The 26,256-nt window shown below is 39.4% G+C and overlaps 1 protein-coding gene across 3 annotated transcripts in view; it reads left to right on the top strand.

Moving 5' to 3' along the window:
* Positions 1 to 26,256, top strand: part of Csnk2a1 (casein kinase 2 alpha 1) — a 45,931-nt gene that overhangs the window by 6,588 nt on the left and 13,087 nt on the right. For all 3 annotated transcript variants that reach the window (XM_085697225.2, XM_085697224.2, XM_085697223.2), the window contains exons 2-8: positions 12,976 to 13,185; positions 16,915 to 17,026; positions 19,841 to 19,942; positions 20,433 to 20,483; positions 21,807 to 21,866; positions 23,554 to 23,637; positions 25,760 to 25,870. In XM_085697225.2, the coding sequence (XP_085553351.1) occupies positions 13,085 to 13,185; positions 16,915 to 17,026; positions 19,841 to 19,942; positions 20,433 to 20,483; positions 21,807 to 21,866; positions 23,554 to 23,637; positions 25,760 to 25,870 (621 nt within the window). In that variant the 5' untranslated portion in view covers positions 12,976 to 13,084. The remainder of the gene's footprint in view (positions 1 to 12,975; positions 13,186 to 16,914; positions 17,027 to 19,840; positions 19,943 to 20,432; positions 20,484 to 21,806; positions 21,867 to 23,553; positions 23,638 to 25,759; positions 25,871 to 26,256) is intronic.

Here is a 26,256-nt window from a genome sequence, read left to right as displayed (position 1 = left end):
GTGAGTGTGTTGCCTGCATGTATGTCTAATGTCTATAGGGACCAAAAGAGGGTATTCGTTCCTCTGGAACTGGAGAGAATTCAAGATAGTTGTGTGCTTCCATGTAGGGACTGAGAATTGAACTGGGGAGTCTTTTTAACCTAAGTGCTCTTAACAGCCGAGACATCTCTCAAGCCCTTAATGTTTAAATATTTTGTTCCTGTCCTCAGATGCAATATGAAGGGCCTAGATAACCTGCTGAAGTGCTGGTTCTAGTGCTGAATAACTGTGGCAGCATCACTGGCCATTGGTAGTGTCTATTCTGTTACAGTTCGGCTTACTCAGAGATATTACTTATTTCTGTCTGTCATTGTCATTTGAGGTTAGATTTAGCAATCATATCTACAAAATGTTTTTTATTTTTTTGTGAAAGGATCTCGTTCTGTAGCCCACACTTTCCTAGAACTCACGGTGATTCCTTGCCTCAGCCTTCCAAGTGCTTGTATTACATGTAGAGTCCACTGCTCTGCTTGACATTGTTCTTTTAATAGTGTCCTCAGGTTGGAATCAGAAGATTTGGACTAACTAAACATTAGAATATGAAGGAAGTAAGACCATTTCTTTCATTGAAATACAGTTGACAAAGTAACATTTCAAGGTATAATGGACTTTTGAGATTCTCTGCTTGAGTTTGGTTTTTAGACTTTGCCGTAAGGAAAATTATCCTCTAAAGGGTAACCAGGATGACTCTAGAGCTGTCTAAAGGATCCTGGTCAAGACTGTAGTTGTGACTTTGAACCTGTATTCTCCTTGCGCGCCCTAAAATACCTGGGACTATAGTTTCTTTCTGTCTGCTTCTTCACTGAGTCATTGTGAGGATTAGTTGAGAGACAGTACCTAGCTCAGAAGATGTCCCCAACATATTAACTGATTATAACATGTATGGTAACTTGACAACTTGTATGTAAATATATAATTGCAGAAACTTACATCTGATGTGGTTTGCATTTTATTTGCTAAGGGCTTAGCATTTTCAGACAATAATTTATAATGCTTGTATTACCTGATTTAAAATTATGAACCAGGCATAATGGTACACACCTTAATCCCAGTACTTGGGAAGCAGAGGCTAGTGGATCTCTGTGAGTTCAAGGCCATTTTGGTCTACACAGTAAGTTCCAGAAACAGCCATTCCAGAATGGCGCATTCTTTTAATCCCAGCACTTGGGAGGAAGAGGAAGGCATATCTCATTGAGTTCTACACCAGCCTGGTCTACAAAGTGAATTTCAGGACAGCCAGAGCTGCTACACAAAGAAACTCTGTCTTGAGCCCACACCCCCCCCCCCATTCAGTAAGTAGCTGAGGATGACCTTGAGTTTCTGCTCTCCTCGTCCCTTGACCTTCCAAGTGCTGGAATTATAGGCATCAATATTTTACAATTTATATATGTCACATATCAAATGCCCCCGCTTCATCTATTTTTTTTAACACTTTAACACTGGTCTTGGTTCTTCTGGGGGTTTTTTTTTTTGATGTTTGTTTGTTTGCTTGTTGGTTGGTTGGTTTTGGTTTTGGTTTTTTTGAGACGGGGTTTCTCTGTAGCTTTGGAGCCTGTTCTGGAGCTAACTCTTATAGACTAGGCTGGCCTTGAACTCACAGAGATCCGCCTGCCTCTGCCTCCTGAGTGCTGGGATTAAAGGCCTGCGCCACCACCACCAGGCTCTGAGTTGTTTTTTATTAGCTGAAACATTTTAATCTGTTTAGAAAAGTGAACAGTTGGAATTTTTTCCCACAGAAAAGAAACAATTGATAATTCCTAGCCAATATTTAAATATTGTTACAGATCAGAATCCAACAGTTGTTGGCCAAACATGTTATAGAAATCAAGAATTGAGCCATTTAAAAAGTTTGAGGGAATAGATAATTACATCACAAGATAAAGCTAGGAGTGGTGTTCTATTAGTTTCAACATATTTTGTGTCTTTTAGCCTTAGATTTTAAAAAAAACCTACTTGGGCTGGAGAGATGGCTCAGCAGTTAAGAGCATTGCCTACTCTTCCAAAGGTCCTGAGTTCAATTCCCAGCAACCACATGGTGGCTCACAACCATCTGTAATGAGGTCTGGTGCCCTCTTCGGCCTTCAAGCGTACACACAGAATAGTGTATACATAATAAACAAATAAATAAATATTAATTAAAAACAAAACAAAAAAACCTACTTAACAACAGTTGCTATAGTGGGTGAGCGCCTTTTAATTGTGATGAAGTTTTTCTTACATGAGAAAAATACTGTTACCTGAAAATTTTAGAATTGAGTATATGATTAGAGGATTTTTTTATAATTTGTATATGTCAGATCTCAAATACTTTTTGTCTGTTCTTTTAACTCCGAGACTTGTGAATTTTTCTGAATGGTTTTTATTAACTGAAACATTTTAGTCTTAGAAAGGTGAGCACTTGGATTTTTTTAGTTATGATTAATGCTCTAATGGGCATTTCTCAATTTAGCTATCTCACTAGTGCTCTATGAATTTTAAGAAAACCACCCTATTAAAAATGAATGGACAGGGCTAGAGAGATGGCTCCACAGTTAAGAAAAGTGACTGTTCTTCTAAGAGGGCCTGAGTTCAATTCCTAGCACCCACATGGTGACTCACAACCGTCTGTAACTCCAGCTCCAAAGCTGTGAACAGACGATAAGAAGCTATGGTGGTGTGTGCCTATGAGATAAAGGCAATCTCTGTGTGTATATAAAATACAGTGTATATTTGCATACTATATACCTGCAATTACGTAGTATGTCCTGTCTCAAGATAAGATACTCCCTCTGAAATGGGGAGGGGGTAATTTATTAGAAAATTGTGTCATTTTTGTATCAGAAAGTATAAAGTGACTATTTGGATTAGTCAGAAGATACTCATTCAGCAGCCCCTGAATGCTTGCTATACTCTGGACCCCCAAGAGGTACTATATCAAGGACCCCCAGATACTGTTACCCTCAACTTCACAGTTGGCTGGCATTTTGTCATAATAAATACACTGTGTCTCAGTTTAGCAGCATTTTGTGGTTCCGTGAGGATCTTACTCTGTGCCCTGGGGTAATTTCTAAGACAGCTGTAGGAACTGGATGGGAGAGAATGGAATTTAGAATTCGCTGAAGTTGCTAGGGGGTAGGAGGGCTAGGAGGCTAGTAGGAAGAACTCTGCTCTTAGAGATTTGAGGGTCAAACCTCACAATCTCTCCAGCCTTGTTTTTTGTTTGTTTTTGTTGTTGTTGTTGTTTCAACCTCTACAGCTGGAGTAATAGCTACTGACGTAATATTCTTCAGTTTCTTCATCTGTAAAATGGGTTAGTACTCTACAGCTCAGAATATTCTGAATTGTGAAGATTATTAATGAAATCACCAGCTAATAATATATCATGTCAGTGTTGGTGTTGCTACTTTTTATTCTTGATTTTGATTTTCTGATGCCAAGAGTTCTTATTTTTTAAAGAGACTCTTGACTTGTCCATCTTGTTTCTGGTGTGGCCTGCTGGGTGAGTGAGGCACTGAGTTGTTGCTTAGGTGTGGATCGGTATATAAGTCACACCCAGTATAGGTGCCTCGGTTACCCAGAGACAGTGTATGTTGTATAGTTTCGACAGATCCAAGAGTCCTTCTTCTTCTTCTTTTTTTTTTTTTTCTTTTTTCTAGTCCCCAAGATCTAGGATTCTCTTACTTGTAGTTTGAATTTATCTTCTTGTTTCGGACTCAGAAAGAGGTCTAAGTTTGTTCATCTGTAGATAAATGGCCTTTAATTAGAGGTATTTTCTTTTTTAAAATATTTTTATTGTGTGTATTTGTATTAATCTATTTGGGAATGTGTGCAGGTGAGTGTGGTGTCCTAAGAGGACAGCGGATCCCCTAGAGTTGAGTCATGAGTCTCAGGCAGTATGAGCCACCTGAAATAAGTATCAGGAACTGAATTCCTGTAAGAGCAGTATGTGCTCAAACTCTGAGCCATCTCTCCACCTGCCTATGCCTCAAGTGCTAGGATTAAAGGTGTGCTCCATCACCACCCAGCTTTATATGTAGTTAGGTAAGTGTTCTATCACGGGGGTACACACACACCCTTGACCCATTTTTGTTGACTTTTTTACTTTTGTGTATGAATGCATACTGTGCCATGTGTGTAACTGGAGGTTAGAGAACAACATTTGGGAGTAGTTTCTCTTCTACACAATACCCAGGGATTGAGTTCAGGTTGTTAGGCTGCAGGCGCCTTAACCCACTGAGCCATGCACTGTGTAGACCAGATGGGCATAGAACTTCAAGTGATCTTTCTGGCTTTGCTTTGGTTTTGGGTGTGTGTGTGGATTTTATTCTTTTGGGGGTAGGGCAGCATGCTGGGGAGTGAACCCTGGGGTCTTGCCCATGCTAGGTACGCACTTTGCCACTGAGCTGTACCTCTGTCTTTGGTGTGTATTTTTAAGTCATAAATTGTGAAGTAGGGAGGGAGATGGACAGTCCTGTGAGACAGTATTGAGACAGGGACTTACTCTATAGCCCAGACTAATCTGGTACTCACTTGTGTTAGCCCCTAGACTGGCTTTGAACTTGACAAACCTCCTGTCTCAGTCTCCCCAGTGCTAGGATTACAAGTATGAGCCACTACACCCAGCTAAGACATAAAATCTTTTATGTTTTTGTAGAAGTGATATGATTTCTTACAAATGGGGATGGACTCGTGTGTGTGTGTGTGTGTGTGTGTGTGTGTGTGTGTGTGTGTGTGTGTGTCTGTCTGTCTGTCTGTCTGTCTGTCTGTCTGTCTGGTCTCTGTGTGTGTGTGTAGAGGTCAGAGGATAACTTTCCTCAGTCAGTATTTTCTTTGTACCCTGTGAATCCTTAAGATTGAAGTCTACGGCCATTTGGCTGGCCTGATAGAATCTTTACAAGTGCTTTTGTTTGTTTGCTTATTTTTAAGATGTGGTCTCACTGTAATTCTCTGACTGTCCTGGAACTTGCTAGTAAACCAGGGTGGCCTTGAACTTGTAGGGACCCTCCTGCCTCTGTCTCTTAAATATAAGGATTACAGGCCCATACCACCATGCCTGATACAAATCATAAACTCTCATTTATTTTTGTTTTTTGGTTTTTTTTTTTTTGTCCTTTTGGGGGTGGGGTTTTTTGGAGACAGGGCCGTGGCTGTGTAGCCAGGGTTGGACTTTAATTTAAGGTGATCCTTCTGTCTGAGTCTCCTGCGTGCTGAGATTACAGGGGTAAATCACAACGCACAGTGAAAAGTACATTTTTTGGGTGTGTGTTGCTGTGGGTTGAGCCTAAGGCCTTGGACATGCAAGGTAAGTGCTTATAACTGAACTGTACCCCAATCTCTAGACTCTTTTGTCTCACTTTTCTTTATTGGAGGTTGAACCTGTGGTACTGCACGTTCTAGACAAGCACTCTTCCTTGTCCTCTTCCTTTAAAAAACATAGCCTGGTAATTAAAACAGTAAATTTTCAAGCATATTGTGTATAAGTTAACTTGAATCGGGAAGTAACCAGACCAGCTTAAAGATAAACAATTATATTTTCACTTATTATAAGGGGAAACTCACACCACAAAATGGGAAGTCCAAATTCCGCTGTGTCCAGCAGGAATCACCAGAGAATTCCTGGTCCCTCCCAGTTTTTCTTCCTGGCTACCTCCAGGTAGCCACACCTTAACTAGGTTCCACTTCTTAAAGATGATTGGTTAACAAAGCTTCCCCCATCGGTGTTGGGCCTTTTTTTTCCCCTGTGTAATTTAGTTGGAGATTATTTTCATTATTTGCTTCTGTTCGTCTTTCTGACAAAATGTTACATTTCACACTTTGAATGTACTGAAGAATTTTCAGATATCATTCTTAAGGACTTAACTATCCACCGGCAGCTACCTATGGGTTCTCCTGTAGTTAACATGTAGTTGTGCTCTTGGTTTTTGTTTTAATTTTTCACAGCCATTGTATATTCCAGTTTTTTAAAACATGTCCTAAGGTGACCCTCATACATCTTTAAAGCAAAGACTTTGTTTTAAAGGCCACTCAGACAGCCACTCCATCTACACCACAAGACAGTAGTTTTAGTTTGGGTTTTGTTTTGCTTTTTTTTTCTCTTATTTTCTTTATTTTTTTTTCTTTTTTCTTTTTTGAGACAATCTCACCATGTATTCCTGGTTGGTCTAAAACTCGCTATTAGACCTGATTGACCTTGTACTCCCAGAGATCTGCCTGCCTCTGTCTCCAGAGTGCTGAGATTAAAGGTGTGTGCCATTACACCCAACATGGCAGTGTTTTTGTTAGCTGTTAAAAAATCAATTTGAACCTATTACTTAGGAGGCAGAGGCAGGTGAATCTGAGGTCAAAGCCAGCCTGGTTTACCTAAAGAGCACCAGACCAGCCAGGGCTACATAGTAAGACCCCGTCTTTTTGTTTATTTTTAATTTTATTCATTTTCTTCTTTCCTTATTTGTTGTGCATTGTTATTTTGCCTGTGTAAAGGTATCAGGTCTACCAGAACTGGAGTTACAGACGGTTGTAAGCTGCCCCTTTGGGTGTTGGGAATTGAACCTGGGTCCTCTGGAAGAATAGTGCTCTTAACCACTGGGCTATCTCTCCAGCTCTGTTTGTTTTTGTTTTTAAAAGAAGGTCTTTTTTGCAGAATTTAAGGACCTGGTATTGAATTTAGTAAAAAGAACCTGTTTAGGTCCTGAGTTCTAAATAGACGTGGGTTCAAATCTATTTTCTATTTAGTACTCCTGTAATGGGGGGAGGAGTAATAGGCTATTTACCTCTGAACCTGAGAGTTTGCATCTCATGCCACACCTATTTTAAGAGACATTCAAATGGTAGCAGGGATTATTACAGATGTAAATGTTGAGTTCCGCTTTAGATGGCTTTAGGTCTCTGTCCGTACGTTCCAGAGAATGGTGACCAGTGAGATTAAGTTTCACACTAAGACTCATTTTGCCTCTGTTGTCTGATCAAAAGATAAAATACACAATTGATGGCTTTTCTGCCTGTTAAGTTTTTAGGGTAGAATTATGATAACAAAATAACTTGGTTTCTTTTTTTTTTAATTTAAATAAATGTTTCACTTTGGAAGACATCCTACTATTGCTGTATCATTTATTTAACATTGATACTAGTTTTCTGGCATAAGGTGGAAAAATAAAATTTAGACAAAGGACTTCAAATGCTGATGTTTTTGTTTTGCCGTTTTTCATAAGTTTGTTTTAGGTTAGAAATACTTCTGCATTGCCTTTCAGAGCAATAATGCTGTAATTTTTTTTTTGGTAGGAATAAAAGCAGAGGGCCCATTTGTGTAGTAGAATTGTCATCTAAAGATAATGCCCAATGGGTTCCTCCTTCAGTAAGGTGCATTGTTGTGACCCATTATGGAATTAGATCTTACTTTGTATTCCTGATTGTGGAACTTGTGATCTTCCTCTTGAGTGGTTGCATACAGGCATGTGTTATCATGCCCAGCTTTAAAGTGATTTTTTTTTCTCTTTTTTAAAATTTATTTAGTTTTGTGCGCATTGGTGTGTCCGTCTCCAAATCCCTGGAACTGAGTTACAGACAGTTGTGAGCTGCCATATTGGAGCTGGGAATGTTTGAACCTGGGTCCACCTGGAAAGGCAGCCAGTCCTCTTAACCTCTGAGCCATCTCATCAGCCCAGTGATTTTGTTTTTCTAGGGAGGTATGCCGTGTTATCAGACTAGTCCCTATGCAAGAGTTCTATCACTGAGCTATATCCACAGCTATTATAAATATAGTTCAAAATCAGACCCTTAGTATAGCCAAATAAATTTACTGTTTTGAACAGGAAGTTTTCTTAATTGTTTGTGGTTCACACCTTTAACCCAGGCAGAAGGCAGGTGGATCTCTGATTTCAAGGCCAGCCTGGTCTACAGAGGCCTTCCAGGACTGGCTCCAAAGCTACACAGAGAAACCATGTATCCGAGAGACAGAAGAAAGAAACTTTGGAATTTGAAGGTCAAAGAAAGCTTGGAAACTGTCAATTCTAGTGGTTGGTTTTATTAATCCATTTTGTATTGGTGATTTTGTTACTTTTGAGATGGTATTACTCTATGTAGCCCTGGCTGTCCTGGAATTTACTCTGTGTACAGGCTGACCTTGAACTCTGAGATCCACCTGCCTCTGTTTCTGAAGTGCTGGTATTAAAAGGGTGCATTACAACCCAGTAATTTTATTAAGCTCTATTTTTTCCTCAATTTAATTCACCAGTATCATTTTTTTTTTTTAAAAAAAAAAAGATATATTTTTCTATTGTGAGGAAGGGGCACCTGGTGGTTCTCTTCCATCATGTAGATTTTGGAAGTCAAACCCAGGTTATCAAGACTTGATGCTAAGTTTATTCACAAAGCCATCGTTAGAGCCCTATTTATCTTTTGTGTATGTGTTTGCACTGTGTGGGCACACTTGTGTGCAGGTGCGTGTGAGTGTGTATGGGGCCTGACAGTACTAAGCAGCACCTTTCAGATGTAGTACTATAGATAAATTCCAGTTTCAGGTGGTGGTAGTGGTGTACACCTTCAATCCCAGTACTCAGGAGGCAAAAGCAGGTGGAACTCTTGAGTTCAAGGCCAGCCAGAGTTACACAGTGAAACCCTGTCCTCATAAAGGACAACAAAACAAAACAAAAAACCAAAAGAAAGAAACAAATTGTGGTTTAAACCATGGATGGTGGCATGTGCTTATAATTACAGCACTTTAGGAGCTGAAGCAGGAGGATTGTCAAAGACCCTGTCAAAGAAGGTGTTGGGGGGGGGGGGTGGTCATGGAGATGTCTCAAGCAAGGGAGCTTAAGTTCTGATGCCCAGAATCAGGTATATGCCAGACAGGAGTGACTGTCCACCTGTAATTCTAGCATTGGAAGGCAGAGCCAGGAATTCCCTGAGCAAGCTGGCTAGTGAAACTAGGTTTTGGGTTCAAGAGACCTGACCTCCAAGAGTAAGGTAAAAACCTTGGAGGAAGACTTCTGACATCAACCTTAGGCCTAAACTTATTTATGTAAGGTGCAGTGTAGTAGCTAGAGTAGTAGTCCTGTTTATTAGTCCAATGCCAGTATTTTCTCTGTGTCTTGAGTTTTTAACATTTCAGTAATTGAGTCTTTTAACAGGAAAGATTCAGTAATGTCTTAAAGTTGGATACTTGTTCTTTAAAAAAAATGAGGAAAAAATAAAGTTAACTTCTATTAAACTATTGTTGCCACCTGTCTAGTTCTGAATGCTACTGTATCTTTTCTGAAGATATTTTGTAAATCATCCACCCAACTTGAATATCATGTTGGAATATAGCTTAATGCCTATGTTACACTGTCTCCTCGATTCTTGAAAGAATAAGTTGTGCTAAAATTATCAAATTGGACTGGAATTTAGGCTCATCAGTTGAGCACTTACTGCCCTCCAGAGGATGCAGATTTGATTGCTGGTACTGTCCTGGCAGCTTGTACTCTAGTTCCAGGGGACCTGACCCTTCTGGCTTCTTCCAGCACCAGTTATGCATATGGTGTACATACATGTAGGGAAACATTCATACATAGAATAAAAATAAATCTTTAAGAAAGTAATAAAGGGCTTATTTAAGAAAGTAATAAAGGAGTGGTTGCTCACTCCTTTAATTCCAGCACTCTGGAGGTAGGAGGCAGATCTCTGAGTTTGAGGCCAACTGGTCTACAAAGTGAGTTCCAAGACAGCTAGGGCTGTTACATAGAGAAACCCTGTCTCAGAGTAATAAAGGGACCCGGTCTGTTAGTACATACATTTAATTCCAGCACAAGGAGTCAAGAGACAGGAAGATCCCTGTGAGTTCAAGGCCATCCTAGTCTACACAGCAAGCTCCAGGACTATGCAGAGATAGTCTCAAAATCATCATCATCATCATAAAGGGACTAGAGAGTTGGCATAGCAGTTAAGAGCACTTGTTCTTCCAGAAGACCCAGGTTTGATTCCCAGTACCCACATGGTGCCTCACAGCCATCTGTAACTCCAGGGGCTCCAATGTTCTCTTCTGACCTCTGCAGACAAAACACACATACACATAAAAAAAAAATTAAAGCTAATTTTAAGAATCAAATTAACTTTAAATTTGAGGCAGGTTCTCACGGAGCTCTAATTGGCCTCAAAGTCACTATGTAGCCAATGATGGGTTTTTGTTTAAGTTTCATTTATTGCCATGTGTCGTAACCCACGCCTTTAGCAGTACTTGTGGGGTAGAGATAGATGAATCTCCGAGTTTGAGGTCAGCCTTGTCTATACAGTGAGTTCCAGGATGGCCAGGAAGTGACCCTGTCTCAAAAAGAAAACAAAAATAGAATTATTTTTATTTTATGCTTGTTTTGTTTGCATGTATGCATGTGCACCATGTGCATGTGGTACCTGTGGAGGCCAGAAGAGGTGTTCAGATTCCCCCAGAACTGGAGGTCCACATGGTTGTGAGCACGTTAGATGGGTACTGGAAACCAAGCCTGCGTCCTCTCTAAGAATTTTTGTTTTGTTTTAATTTCTTTGGGTGTTTTGTCTGCATATATGTCTCTTCTCTGTACTGTATACATACAGTGCCCCTGTGGTCAAAAGAGGACTTTGAAGTTCCTGAAACTGGAGCTACAGGTGGTTGGAAGTTGTCATGTGAATGCTGGGAATGGAGCTTTTCAACCACCAAGCTATCATCTCTCCAGCCTCTGAACTCGAGCTTCCAATTGTCCTGCTTCTACTGCTCAGATAATGGGATTATAGGTGTAGGTAGGTGCCAGTAAACCTGACTTTGTGTTGCTGGTGCTGCTGAGTTTCAGATTTCCATCCCTGTGTGGAATCATTGAGACATATAGCAAGACATTCATTCTCTCCTTCTCTGCCTTCCGCCCTCCTTCCTTCTCCCTCTCTATCTCTCTCTTCCTCTCTTTCTCTTCTTTCTCTCGACCTTGCTTGTCAGGACTCCAGAGGCTACCTTAAAATAAGTTGAGATGTGATTAAACCTCCAGTGCAGCTTTATTTCTTCCCTCGATCTCCATATTTGGTCTCAGTTTCAGTGCCTTCAGAATCCAGGTTCTTACAGAGGAGATCACCTACTGGACTCCCTATCTTACAAGATAGGACTTCAGGGACTGACAATGGCCTTTCAGACTTGCTTATTTCCCTGGATCCTATTTTCTTTCCACTTTTTAATTGTTCTTTTCTGACTCAGAAGACCAACAAGGAAGAGCAGAATGTGCCTAGCATATTCAAAGCCCTGGGGTTTAACTCCTAAGATCACGCCTAGTGCCACTTTTTTCTTTCCTTTTTTTAGGGGAGAGATTGCTTTTCAAGACATTTTCTCTGTGTAGCTCTGGCTGTCATGGAACTAGCTCTATAGACCAGGGTAATCTTAGACTTATCAGTGATCCGCCTGCCTCTGCTTCCAAGTGCTCCACCACACCATGCCAGTGCTGCTTTAAGAAAAGACAAATTTGTTTGACTAAGATTGGTTTTGTTAGACAGGCAGTGGTGGCACCTTTAATCCCAACACTCAGGAGGCAGAGGCAGGCGGATCTCTATTGAGTTCAAGACCAGCCTGGTCTACAAGAGCTAGTTCCAGGACAGGCTCCAAAACTACAGAGAAACCCTGTCTCGAAAAACAAAAACAAAAAACAAAACAAAAAAAAAAAGATTGGGTTTGTTTCTTTTTCTTGTTTTGTGGTACCAGGAACTGAATTTAAGGTTTTGCAGATGCTGTGTAAGCTCTTTACTAAACTATTATCTTAGCTCTTGTTTGATTGAATTTTGATTTTTTTAATTTCCAAGATAAGCAAGTGCAATTGGACTTTCCCTGAGTTTTCCACAGATGTTACTGGTTCTCTACAGCAGTGCTTAGTTAGGTGCTTTCCTCACGTAGTTGCTTTTTCTTCGAATGTAGTCCTGCCTGAGGAGTCAATACAGTCTGACCACATTACTCAGACTTTTGTGTGTTTTTCAGTTTTCGAGACATGGTTTCTGTGTATCCCTGGCTGTCCAGGAACTCATTCTGTAAACCAGAATCTGCCTGCCTCTGTCTCTCAAGTGCCAGGATCAAATATTATTTGTTGGATTCTACTATGTGGGTCCTGGGGGGTGAGCTCAGGTCCTTATGCTCTGTGACTGTCTGTCTGTCTGTCTCTCTCTCTCTCCCTCTCTCCCCTCTCTCTCTCTCTCTCTCTCTCTCTCTCTCTCTCGTGTGTGTGTGTGTGTGTGTGTGTGTGTGTGTGTGTGTGTGTGAGAGAGAGAGAGAGAGAGAGAGAGAGAGAGAGAGAGAGAGAGAGAGAGAGAGAGAGACCTGGCCTCACATGATAGGCAAGTGTTCTCGGTCCCTGTCCTGTGTTTATGTGTGAGATAGTGATGGAGCTTGAGTGAAGGTATTTTGTATACTAGGAAATACTTTATCAGTGAACTCTAGCCCCATCTCTCATAATTTCTTTTGATTAGTATTTAAATGGACTAAATAAAACTGTGATATTAAAACCAGTTTCGCCTTTCACATTCCAGAATAATCTTTTGTTCCAAATACTAGGAAATTCAACAAAAATTACTTTAGTAGAACTATGTGATCCATCTTGTATAATTATCAGATTTTAGACCATTTCTAAGCTTATAGTTTTCTATTTTGTTGCCATGTTGAGACGCAGGTGTCAGCTGGGCAATGGTAGTGCACGCCTTTAATCCCAGCACTTGGGAGACAGGGGGAGGCGATCTCTGTGAGTTTGAGGCCAAAGTTCCAGTACAGCCAGATCTATAACACAAACAAACCCTGTCTCAAAAAACAAAAGAAAAAATTCTGACATTGCATATGGATTACAGGCTACTTTGTAGAATTTGGTTAAGATCAGCTGGGATATTTAGCATAGCATTATATTTGAGATCGTTATTATTAGTAAAATGGTTTTCTCCCTAAATACTTTGAGAAAATAATTTGTTGTTTTTACTTTTTTTTTTTTCCAACAGTTTGAAGAAAATAGGTCTGAAACAAGGTCTTACCTACATCTGCCTCTGAACACAGTGACTGCCAGATCTTCAAACATCAAGTTCAGCTTTGTCTGCCAACCTGTCTGACATGTCGGGACCCGTGCCAAGCAGGGCCAGAGTTTACACAGATGTTAACACGCACAGACCTCGAGAATACTGGGATTATGAGTCACATGTGGTGGAATGGGGGTAATTATTTCCATTTACTTCAGTGTCCTCACCCACAGTGCTGTATCTTGTAGATTCATGTTAGCAAGTCTTCCCTCCAAAACACAAGGACAAAACCAAGCTTGCTTTCTTCCATAAGTTTACTACACAGCAGGTTGGTGATTTGGCAAGCTTAGTTTCTGGGTTTGCAGTCTAAAAGTCATTGTGATTACTTCTCTGGTTTATATATTTTGTACATTATGGTACTAACAAAGACTTAGCTGTCAACTTGCCTCCAAGCTTTAGCTACTATTCTGGAACCTTGGGAAGCTGAGGCAGGTAGAACTCAAAGTTAGGACTTGCCTGGGCTTCTGAGTTAAAAGCTAGCATTGAAGATACGAGAGAGGTTTTTAAGTACTTGAGAGACTTTAAAATCACCAAGCTTAATTACTTAAGGTCTTTTGGTGGTCAGAGTTGTGTCCCATGGTGATAGTAAAGGATGAAACAGTTCTCTAGAAATAGAAACTTCTTTTGGATGAGGAGCAGGATTTACCCTTTATCCTTTCCATGATCATAGTTAGGTGCATCATGGAATGCAGCCCATTTATCCTCCGGAGCTGTAGCTTACTTCAATAACCGTGTTTACTCTCAAAGTTACCCATGAGAGGCTCATTTGAACATTTGCATTTCCTGTCTGAACATGGAAAGTTTTGTCACTTTTGTGATAAAAGCATTTTGATAGATTAAGTACAAAATAAAGCAATTTGAAAACTCATAGAGGTATAACTCAGCTAAATTTGAAAAGCTGAGACCAGATGACCTTGAATTGGAGGTTCAGGGCTATGCAGTAATACCTTGGTTTTTTTTGTTTTTGTTTAAGTTAACTTCCATATATGATATTTTATATCTGATTCCATATGACTTTGTGTAGTCTGTAAGTGGTTAAAACTATCTTCCTGAACTGACATAGGGTATGGTTTCCATTCTGGTATGCTGTGATATTTAACAACAAGCAGTTTTCTGCATATGAGGAGACACTCTTGGCTTAGAGATGGTGTTAAAAAAAACATGGTACAAACCAGTAAGTGTTATCACTATTGATAATCTTAACAATTCTGTAATGTCATGGACTTTGAACTCTAGGTATTACCTTTGTTTACTGCTTCAAAACCAAATGCTCTTCCATAGCTCTGCTGAAATGATACTACAGAGCCCTTTTGAGTGTTTACATGGTGCTGTTTGCTTGCTATGTTAGTTCATATGCCCTTGTGTAAGAGAACTCAACAAGCAGAAAGAGATCTGATAGTATTAACATTGTCCATTGTTCTTAGTTCATTATGTCTTTTCTTTCATTCTCCTTTTTAACTGAGAATATGAATGGCTGATAATCATGCATACTGTATTATAGGAATAAGTAGAATTTAGCCCCATCCCGTTACTTAACCATTAAACCTAGGGCCTTGTGGATTGTAGCAGGTACTCAACTGCTAGGTTATAGCCCCAGTCTTTTCTCTTTTCTTTGTTTCATGACACAGGGACTTGTGTAGCTCAGAATGACCTCAAATTTGCTGTCTAACCAGAATGACATTGAACTTCTAATCTTTCTGCCTCTACTTCTCCGGAACTGAGGTGTGCACTAGCGTACCTTGGGTTATATGCATCAGGGATTCATACATGTTAGAATGTTAACTAAACTTTTTTATTTATTTTGGGGAGTTTTAAAAATTATTGTACTTGCTAGGTGGTGGTGGCTCACAACTTTATTCCCAGCACAGGAGAGGCAGAGGCAGATGGATCTCTGTAAATTTGAGGTCAGCCTGGTGCTTGCTTGGTCTACGAAGCCAGTTTCAGGACAGCCAGAGCTATTACACAGAGAAACCCTGTCTCAAAAAAAAAAAATTATTGAAATTACTGTACTTTATTTAGTTTGTATGTGCCACATGTGCCAAAGAACAATTTGGGAGTTGGAACCAGAGACTGAACTTGAGCCTTCTAGCAAGGGCCTTACCATCTAAGCCATCCTGCCAGCCCATATTTATTTGTTTTAAGGTTTACTTAATTGATATGTATAAATGTTTTGTGTGGTACCCTCAGAAGTCAGGAGAGATTAGATCCCCTGGATTACAGATGGTCAGGAGCCACCATGTTGATGCTGGGACTGAAGCTAGGTCCTTTGTAAGAACAAGTGCTCTTGACAACTAATTCGTCTCTCCAGATCCTTATTTATTTTTATTTTTAATTTTTTTGGTATTTTTTAGATAGATTCTCATGTACTAAGGATGAGCTTGAACTCCTGATCCTCCTGCCTTTACCTCCCAAGTGTTGGGATTTGATATTGCAGGTGTGTGCCACCAGCCCCACTTCATTTTTTCTTTTGAGATAGTTTCTCTAAGTTAAACAGGCTAGCTTTGAATTCACTACGTAGCCCAGGCAGGCCCTAAATTTGGCAAATAGTTGGAATGGGTATGCGCTACCATACCTGGTAGAATTGTGCCTTACCGGTTTGTTGTTGTTTGCTTGATTGTTTTTGTGACAGACTTTTTTGTAGCCCAGGCTAACCTCAGATTTGCCATTCCTCTTCCTGAGCCTCTTAAGTCTTGGGATAATATTTGTAGACCCCCCCTGTAACCAGCCTGGCCTCCTGAAGGAACTGTATTTGTTATTGGTTAGAGCAAGGGTCTGACCAACAGAGGACAAGGGAAAATATTAACATATGCCTTATCCTTTACTCTGCCTGTGATGTCTCATGTCCTTATTAGTTAACAAAGTATGGATAAATGCAGGACCTTTGGGGTTCACTATATCTGGTGTGGTTGCAAGCTTTATTAAATGTTAGATCCTGTCCTGAAGGATAGGTGAAAGATGAAACAAATATCTCCATATATATATATATATATATATATATATATATATATATATGGAGATATTTGTTTGATATATATATATATATATATATATATATGGAATCGACTTGTGAACAAAGAGGCTTAATAATAAAGGGCTGCTTTTAAGTGTAATTGAACTATAATAGTCTTGGATCATTTGTTGCCTTCAATACCAATATTGGACCAAGTAGTATGAAGCAAGAATATATACAAATCAGTTACTGAAGGGGAAGTAGCCTGCCTGCTGTTGAGGACAAAAAGCTATATATTTAAATCATAATGTAAGCTAACCAAGATAGTGTGCCATTGGATCATGAATAGTTGGAAATTTGAAAGAATATTTGAAAAAGCTTAATTATTCTTTTTCTTTTTAATGCTTAATGAGACAGAATCTCATGAAGCCTAGACTAGCTTTGAACTATGTAGCTGAAGATGACTTTGAACTTTGATCCTCCTGTCTTCACCTTCTGAATGCTAAGAATATAGGTGTATACCATATCTGGTTTACATGGTACTGGAGATTGAACCCAGGGCCATGTATATGCTAGGTCAGCACTCTACCAATTGAGCCATAGCCCCCAATTTTTCTGTTTTATGTTTGATACACACAGTTTTAACTGGTCCATATTTTTTTTAATATAATATTTGAAATATCTCTTGTATTATTTCTGCTGGTAATGGAAGTGTCTGTCTTTTTCTCTCAATGATTGTGTGTTGCTTCTCTTCCTTTCTGTAAATAGCTCAGGATAACCTTGAATGCAGATCTTCCGTGTTCACCTACCAAGTGCTGGAATTACAAGCATGCACCACCATGTCTGGCAAAAATAGTTTTGCGAGTTGAAAATTTGATATTTTGAAATCATTGTCACTTTGTTTTTATCCACAGAAATCAAGATGACTACCAGCTTGTTCGAAAATTAGGCAGGGGCAAATATAGTGAAGTGTTTGAAGCCATCAACATCACAAATAATGAAAAAGTTGTTGTTAAAATTCTCAAGGTGAGTACAAGAAGAGAAATAATGTCTCTACATAGAAATGTAGAATTTATGCATATAGATGTCTCTCTCTTTTTAGGGGGGTGATCAAGACAGGGTTTCTCTGTAGCTTTGGGGCCTGTCCTGGAACTCACTCTGTGTACTGGGCTGGCCTCGAAATCATAGAGATCCGCCTGTCTCTGCTTTCTGAGTGCTGGGATTAAAGGCGTGCACTGCTGCCACCATCTGGCTCACATAGAGGGTGTTTTTTGTTTGTTTGTTTGTTTGTTTTTGGTTTTTTTGAGACAGGGTTTTTTTCTGTGTAGTCCTGGCTGACCTGGAACTAGCTCTTGTAGACCAGGCTGGCCTCGAACTCACAGAGATGTCCTGCCTCTGCGTCGCGAGTGCTGGGATTAAAGGCGTGCGCCACCACCACCCGGCTTACATAGATTTTTTTTATATATCTCACTTAAAAAATTTTTTTCTAGTAATTTAGTCTCCCTTTTATATCCTTTAAAGTCAACAGAACTCCCGATACTAGCTTGCCAGATTAGATCTAAAGCAAGAGAAGAGATGGTTAGAGTGTGGCTGAAGAGACTCCTCTTTCCCAGGTCTTACCTCATGTCTATTTTCATGCTTTCAGTTCGGTTTTGCTTTTGTTTTCAATAAACAAATCATTACCTCTGCTTTGTAAGAATAGGAATAAGAAGGCAAGCAGGTACACCTAATGTAGTATCACCACATACACTTCAGCCATGTGAGTGTTAGGGACTAACTCAAGCCTGGAAGCACATACTTCATCAGAAACAGGAACTATCTGGGCATGTAAGCACAGTGGTAGAATGCTTGCCAAAAGTGCATCAGGCCTTGGATCTGATTCCTAATGCTACAAAAAAGGAGAAACAAACAGAACAACAGCTAGGAACATTACTAAGTAAAGTGTTTGCCATGCAAGTCAGAGGGCCTGCATCAGAGTTCAGATCCCTAGTAACTACCTAAAAAGCCAGACATGGCAGTAATTTCCGAGAATTTATAGACTTGAGTTTGTCTGGAATTTGCTGGCCAGGCAGGCTAATCACTCAGTAAGTTTCAGATTTAATGAAAGAAGATGATAAGGTGGAGGACTAGCAAGATGGTCCAACAGGTGAATATGCTTGCTGACAGAACTGACAACCTCAGTTTAGGCTCTGTAACCTACACGGTTCAACTCCCTACGTTGTGCTTTGGTCTCCATGTACATGCTGTGGGACTTACTTAAGAGTAAATAAATGTCATATATAATGTTTGTAGCAAATGTAGTGGAATAGCAATTCAGGAGATGCCCAATATTGACACATATTTAGACATACACATGCATCCACACACACCCTTCCCAACTAAAGAAAAGAAGGTAGTTGTTTCTTAGCTGCAGCTGACTGGTGTTCATGTAATAGTCCAAGTCTGGTGTTTCTTGATTTCCTCGGCAAAGAGAATTTAGAAAACAATATATACATAATCTGATATTTTAAGTGTTGACTGTGTTGACTCTAGAAGGCTGGAGAGATGACTCAGTGGTTAAGAGCACTGACCTCTCTTCAGAGAACCTGAGTTTGATTCCTAGTCTCCATAGCAGCTCATACCCGGCTTTAACTCCAGTCCTAGAACATCTGATATGCTCTTCTGGCTTCTGAGGACATCACGCACACATGTGGTACATACACAAACATGCAGACTAAATACTTATCCATGCATATAACATTTTAAAAATATATAAATTTTGCTCAAGGTTTTTTGAAGTATTATTGCACGAGTCAGATTTAGCCAGTGGGCTGTCAATATGCAACTTTTTTAATTGTTTATTAATGCACTGCTGCTGTGCTGCATTATATTGGAGGCTCAATTCTTTGTCACAGAGGTGTCTATTGCAGATGAGTAGCAGAGGTTTCCAAACACTTTTCATTTGTAGCATTTTTCTTCTCTCACAGGTTTTTGTTTGTTTGTTTTGTTTTGTTTTGTTTTTGAGACAGAGTTTCTTTGTGTAACAGTTCTGACTGTTCTGGAACTCAACTTTGCAGACCAGGTTGTTCTTGAAGTCACTGATATCCAATTGCCTCTGCCTCCTAAATACTGGGATTAAAGGCGTGCACCATCTCACTTATACACACCTACCTAAAAACAAAAAACCTATTAGTTCTAGCTATTAGCCTTTTTTTTTTTTTTTTAAGAAATTGCATTCCTTTAAAGTACATCTGGAAGCAAAGCAGGAATATTGGTATGAACTTGAAGCCACTTTGGTTATAGGAAGAAATAAAAAAGACCCCCCTCTTTTTTTTTAATGCATTAAGAGCTTTATTTTAACATTATTTATTTACTTATTTTGTGGGTATTTGGAGATTAGAAGACAACTTGCAAGAGTTGATTCTCTCCTTTCATCACATGGACTTGGGAAGAATCTCAGAGAGTCAGCACAGCAGTGTTGGTGGCCAAGTGCCATTATAGGCCGAGCCTTCTCTCTGGCACCATTAAAAGTTTTGTTTTGTTGTTTTTTTGTTTTTTGTTTGTTTTTGTTTTTTAAAGGATCTACTATGTTGCCATTTTAAATGATGGCTCACAAGGTTTTAAAGTGTAACATATTGCTATTAAATAGAGACCAAATGATGATTCTGTGGCTATCTGGTCTTTGGAGTGGGGATTTTTATACCTGCAGAGTGCCCAACAGTGCTGGGAGAAGGGCTTCTGAGAAGTCTGTCACATTTCCTTTCTTCAGGAAGCTCAGATAGAAACTGTTCTGTATTATAGTAACTGTGAGATGTACTGAGAAGTACTTTTGTGTGTGCTAATACACTTTTACTATTTCAGCCAGTAAAAAAGAAGAAAATTAAGCGTGAAATAAAGATTTTGGAGAATTTGAGAGGCGGTCCCAACATCATCACACTTGCAGACATTGTAAAAGACCCTGTGGTGAGTACAGTCATTGTTAGCTAGGCTTGCCAGGGCTCAGGGGGTATTGGGCCCAAAGTACAACTTACTTTGTTCTGTTTCTACTACCCTGCCATTAAATATTGCTTTAAATGTTCTAAATCAGTTACACATTTAACCAGCTTAGTGTTCCTGCTTTGAAAGAAGAGACTTAAAACATGTGCCCACATATGTACCCACAAAGTCTGTTATTCTAAGAGATTGATAACCTTAAAAACCAAATGTGTTGAAATCCAATCTGCAAACCTAGGCTTAGGGCCAATGGGCAATAGGAATATTGTTGAGTCCTCTAGAGCCTTGGGGGGTTTCTTCAAAATCCTTCCAAAAATAGCCTATGTGTGGTAACAATAAGAGTGGACAAGGTTTCTTACTACTGCAGCAAAGGCTGCCACGTTCCCCACACAAAGCCCACAAGCTGTAAACTAAAGCTGTTTGAACCAATACTAATGCATTTTCCTTTTCCTTCCCTTAGTCACGAACCCCCGCCTTGGTTTTTGAACACGTAAACAACACAGACTTCAAGGTATCATCCATAAGCAACCATTTCAAACTATACAGAACATCTTTTGGGAACGTTGGTGTAAAAATAGCTTGCTTTTTGTTTGTTTTTAAAAGAATGTTTTGCTGTTAGATTGATTGATCAGTGCTAAAAGTAGTATCTGTTTTCCGTGTCTGGATATTTTACACTTGTATCTGTTTAGTGCTCTTTGAATAACTAGTAAGTACATTTATAGCTAGCATATTTATTATTGATTTAATAGTTTCTGCTGGTAATCAGACTAGTGATGGTGACAGTATATGCTGACTTTAGGTTCAAGAGAGAATAAATTGTTTCTGTAATAGTAGGGACTACATGCATATTCCGTAAGATCTTAGGAACTTTAGGCTCTTATTCTTTTTCCTTATTCTTGTTCTGTTGGATATTGAACCCAGGTCTTGAGCGTTTAAAGTGCCTGGCAGTTCAACTAGCATTGAAATGTATCATTGTACTCCCCTAGGGCATGGATCATAAAAGATAATGAGAAAAGGTCATGTAAGATTTTGCTATAACACAAACATGGACAATACATATTGTTTATTCAAATAGTTCTCTATTCTGGTATAACTGAAGAATGTAGGCACTTTCCTCAAATACACATTTAATAGAGTTTGACTTGACTTTGTAGAAATCCAGTGTTTGAATGTTAGTACACTAAACAGATAGTTTATTTTGTTTGAAAAAAAGAGAAAAAAGAACTATTTTAGATATTTTAGAATCAGAATAATAAACTCAAACTTCCAGAGAATGTCACTCACCATTAAAGGTAATTAGTTGTAAAAAGGAATCTGCAGCCTTTTTAGAAACTGGAAAAGTTATATTGCAGATGTTTGCAGTCTAGAGCAACCCTACACTGGAATAGCTCTGTTCTGTTGGCTCAGCAGATCTGTTTTTATATTTTCATATCCCCCTGGTGATGGTAGTACCAAGTGTGTAGGCATAAGAAGGACAATTCACTACTGTAAAGGTTATCTACCAAAATGCCTGTGAAGAAAGTTGGAAGGTAAATGAAAGAAAACCCTAGGTGGTAAATGTGTATCAGTGCATGTTGTGTCAGTCGTATATATAGGTAGGTCCAGCATTACATTATAGCTTCAGTATGTGTTTGTGTTATTCTTTACCTTTGCATGTAGAGGTGAAGACTTCAAGAGTCTCTTGAAAGTGGAGAAATAGAGAGCATTTGAAAAACAAATCTTGGGACCATGGCGAATGAGCCAGTTTTTAGTTGAAGTTACTATTAATTAGGATGAGAAAGGTGTTAGCTTAGAATTGTTTTATAGCTTAAATAATTTCATTTGTCTTTAACAGCAATTGTACCAGACGTTAACAGACTATGACATTCGATTTTACATGTATGAAATTCTAAAAGTAAGTAACTGTAGGTACTAAGTGTTTTTAAATTGGTCTTTGCTTCGTTGAGAAGTTTGTTTGATAGTAGAAAAGCCAGGTGGTTAACTTAGTAGTGTGTGCTAAACTCAGGGAGCTTCAGCAGTATTTGTTTTAGTATTAGACTCTTGGGTAAAGTCTCGGTAATGAAATGGGGTGCAGTGGAACTATAATTCGAACATGTGGGTTTTATGCGACAGAGCCTCTTAAGCAAGGTGTGACCTTTGGTGATCCTCCTGCCCTAGCCTCCCACATTCTAGGACTTGCAGTTATCACCCACCACACCCAACTTTACAATGCCCCCCCCCCTTTTTCTTTTTTGGTTAGTTTTTATTCTGTGATGCATGCCAAACAGGGATTTTACCAATTAGCTGTTTCCCCAGCCCTAGAGTGCCTTAAAGAAAACTGGGAATGGAAGTGGCAGTGTGAAAACAACTTTTTTTTTTTTTGTGCATTGGCTGTCGATATACTTTATTTTACTTAGGATTCAACAAATGACGGTAGCCTAGCAGTGCAGACTTTCCTGTAATCCCAGTGTGAGGACTGCTGCATGTTCGAGGCCAACCTGGGCTACAGAGTGAGACTGTCAAGAAATAAACAAGATTAAAAAAAGATTCTTGAACTCAACACTCAGAGGGTTATTGTTCTAACGACTGTAAATGTCTTCCTGTAGACTGTTGATTACAGTGGACTTTGATTTCTAAAGTGAGATCACAAATCCTTGGCACTCAGTAGTTATAAGATCAGCTTTATAAGGAGAGAACTGCTTAGTTGGCTAAAATTTCTTATAAATATAGGTTTTAATACCGTGCCAGCTGTTTAAGATTTAAAAGTATCAAAAGAAAGCTAGGCATGTTTGCACATGCTATTGATCCCAGCACTTGGGAGGCAGAGGCAGGCAGATCTCTGGTTTTGAGGCCAGTCTGTTGTACATAGTGAGTTCTAGGCCAGCCAGAGTTAAATAGTGCCTATTGGCAGTGGTTAACTAAAGGTCAGGATCGACAAACTCAAAGGTGTGTTGCTCTATTCACTTTAACTTAAGCTTATGAACTGTATTCAGATTTGATAGACGACCTACATCAGGAGTTGACAGATTTCTTTATAGGGCTGAAGTCTTTGTCCTGCTGTTCAACTTTGATGTTACAGCAAGAAAATAGCCATGGATGGTGTGTATACACAGTCATAGTTGTGTGCAGATAAAACATTCATATAAACAGGCAGCTGGGGATTCACCCCCACTCTCAGCCACTGAAGAAATTACTGTTCTTGAAACAAAGTGTTGGTAGATGAATTTTCTTCTGAGGAGAATGTGTTTATAGAAATAATTTAGGTTTTGGATAAGAAGATGTACAGTTGCTGTAGACTTCGGGTCTTTCTGAACAGAAAGGATGCTGAAATAAGTAAAGAGCAGCACACATCTATAATCCCAGCTCTCAGAAGGCTGGGGTGGGGAGGCTGACAGAAGTTTAAGTAGCTTGGCTACAACATAGCAAGACCTTGTCTTTGAGAGAGAGAGATAGGGAGAGAGACAGAGAGATGGGATGAGATGAGATGATTTTGTAACTTGAATATGAGATTTGACTCTATGAACCAGGTTTTGAGGAATAGCTGAGAGCAACTGTTCCTGATTCCCTGATGACTCATGTAAACAAATTTTTCTTTGTTGCAGGCCTTGGATTATTGTCACAGCATGGGGATTATGCACAGAGATGTGAAACCCCATAATGTCATGATTGATCATGAGCACAGAAAGGTAACGTCATAGTTGAACTTCTTTTGTAAATAGCAGTCCATCTAATGCTTATAAAGGGCATTTATAAATCCCTGTTGCCTTAGTCCTTAGTAGCTGTTAGATACTTGATAAAATATTTGTTCATACCTCTTTCAGAGAAGTATTGGAAAGGAAAGGAAGGATGGTGGGATCAGTGAGTAGGCAGTGCCAGATCACAGAAGATACTTTAGATTTAGCTAAGGAATATGTTGTGATTAGTTAGGGTTTCTATTGCTGTGAAAGAAAACCACGGCCAAAAGCAACTCAGGGAGGAAAGGATTTATTTCAGTTTATAGTCCCACAGCAAAGTCCATCACTGAGGGAACCTGGAGGGCAGGAGCTGAGGCAGAGACCATAGAGAAATGCTTACTGGCCTGCTTTCTCAGTCTGCTACCACCATCTAGGGCCCCTTGCTGTGGAAGGGGATGGCTAAGCAGTACCATCCACAATGAGCTGGTTCTCACATATCATCAGTCAAGATAGTGCAACACAGGCTTGTCTGCCTGCCTGCCAGTCTGTTGGGGCATTTTCTCAGTTGAGGTTTCTTCTTCCCAGATGACTCTAGCTTGCGTTAAGTTAAAATAAAACTAGCCAGTACAATGTAGAAGGATGTTTTATTGGGTCCATTGGAAAAGTGACAATTTTGAGAGTACTGGACTGGATCCAGCAATACAATGTTAAGAAACAAATATATTCCAAGAAGAAAAAGAATTTCTCTCCCTGAGTAAACTAATAAACTCTAGGGCAGACATCAGCACATAGTATTTTCTAATTTAATTCAATGTAACACTGAGTGCCTAGACATTTATCAGATTCCTCAGACTTCCCCTTCTTCCCTTTCAAATGCTGACTACAAGCCCCAGGTTGTTGTAGCTGCATTTTTAAACAACTGGCTATTACTTTTTTACCCAACCCTTCTTTGGTTCAATTTACTAGAATATTTCAGAATTTAGGTAAATAGATTTACTGATTTGTTAAAAAATATTACATGCTGGGCCTTGGTGGCGCACGCCTTTAATCCCAACACTTGGGAGGCAGAGGCAGGCGGTTCTCTGTGAGTTTGAGGCCAGCCTGGTCTACAAGAGCTAGTTCCAGGACAATCAGAACTGTCACACAGAAACCCTGTCTCGGGAAAAAAAAAATGTTCTGGGATTAAAGGCATGCACCACCACCTCCCAGCCCAAAACATATTTTTATACAGGTTTCTGTGATCTACCTTAGGAAAGAGAAACTCAGTTTCTGTTGCTTACCTTTAAAAAGAAAAAAGAGAATGGGCAAAATGAGTACATAAGGGAGAGTTTTGCAGTTTTGCTGTCTGAGGCCTATACTGTGCCAGGAACTCAGGCTAGGAATGTAGCTCAGTGCCTAGGAAGCCCTAGCTAGAGTCAAAGGATAGCACAGAAAGAAAAAGGCAAAAATTTTACTAAAACTATGTTTATCATTTTAGAAACTTAGAAAATATAGGTATTGTGGAAATTAGCCAGAAACCATGGATAAAAAACAATGTATGTATATTAAAATCATAATATCACAATATGGCATTCTGGAATAACAGCATGAATAGAACTGAGATAGACAGGAAAGAAGGAAATGAGGTCGAGGGAAGAGAACCTTCAAGTTATGTTTTCCCAGACATTTTCTCTGAAGGTGGGGAGCGGGGTCTGGGCAGAGTGTAGGCATCTTGAAAGTTCCCTGCGTGTGTGGTGAAATCGCTAAAATGAAAATGCAATGGCATTGCTGGCAAGGATGTGAACACTTTGTTGAGGATGCTTTCTCTGGAGCACTCTATTGTTGGAATAAGAGTAGATTAAAGATGCTATAGTTAGGGGCTGGAGAGATGGCTCAGTGGTTAAGAGCATTAGCATTGCCTGCTCTTCCAAAGGTCTTGAGTTCAATTCCTGACAACCACATGGTGGCTCACAACCATCTGTAATGAGGTCTGGTGCCCTCTTCTGGCCTGCAGACATACACACAGACACAATATTGTGCAGATAGATAGATAGATAGATAGATAGATAGATAGATAGATAGATAGATAGATAGATATTTTTAAAGAGAGATGCTATAGTTATATGTGGCTTGTTCTCCCTCCCACCCCTTTCAGCTAAGGCTAATAGACTGGGGCTTAGCTGAATTTTACCATCCTGGCCAAGAATATAATGTTCGAGTTGCTTCCCGATACTTCAAAGGTCCAGAGCTACTTGTAGATTATCAGGTAAGAAGAGAATGGCAAGTACAGTGTTGTTCCTGTGCTTATTTAGCACAGAATTTACAGAAATGTCAGTTTGTGCTTTGAGTAAACCATTTATTATATCTATAGCTGCCCTTTTTAAGGTAAAATGTAACAAATACATGAGCTGTCTTCTGTAATTTGTTTTGTTTTTGGTAATATTAAATTATGGTCCTAAATTTGCCAAAGCAAAACCAGAAGATTACCAATAAAAGATTATCTTGATCCAGAAGACATGTTGTAAATAACTTCTAATCCTGCTTTTAGGAGATAGAGGCAAAAGGATTTTGATCAAGATTTGATCAATCCCCAGTACTAAAAAAAAGAAAAAAGAAAAAAAAAACACAAGCCAATAACCAGGTAAAAGGAGT

This window comes from Myodes glareolus, chromosome 10 (genome assembly GCF_982192425.1).
Source record: "Myodes glareolus chromosome 10, mMyoGla1.1, whole genome shotgun sequence".
In the NCBI taxonomy this organism is placed as follows: domain Eukaryota; kingdom Metazoa; phylum Chordata; class Mammalia; order Rodentia; family Cricetidae; genus Myodes; species Myodes glareolus.
Note: the sequence above shows the minus strand (reverse complement) of the source record. Positions and strands in the feature narration are given on the sequence as shown.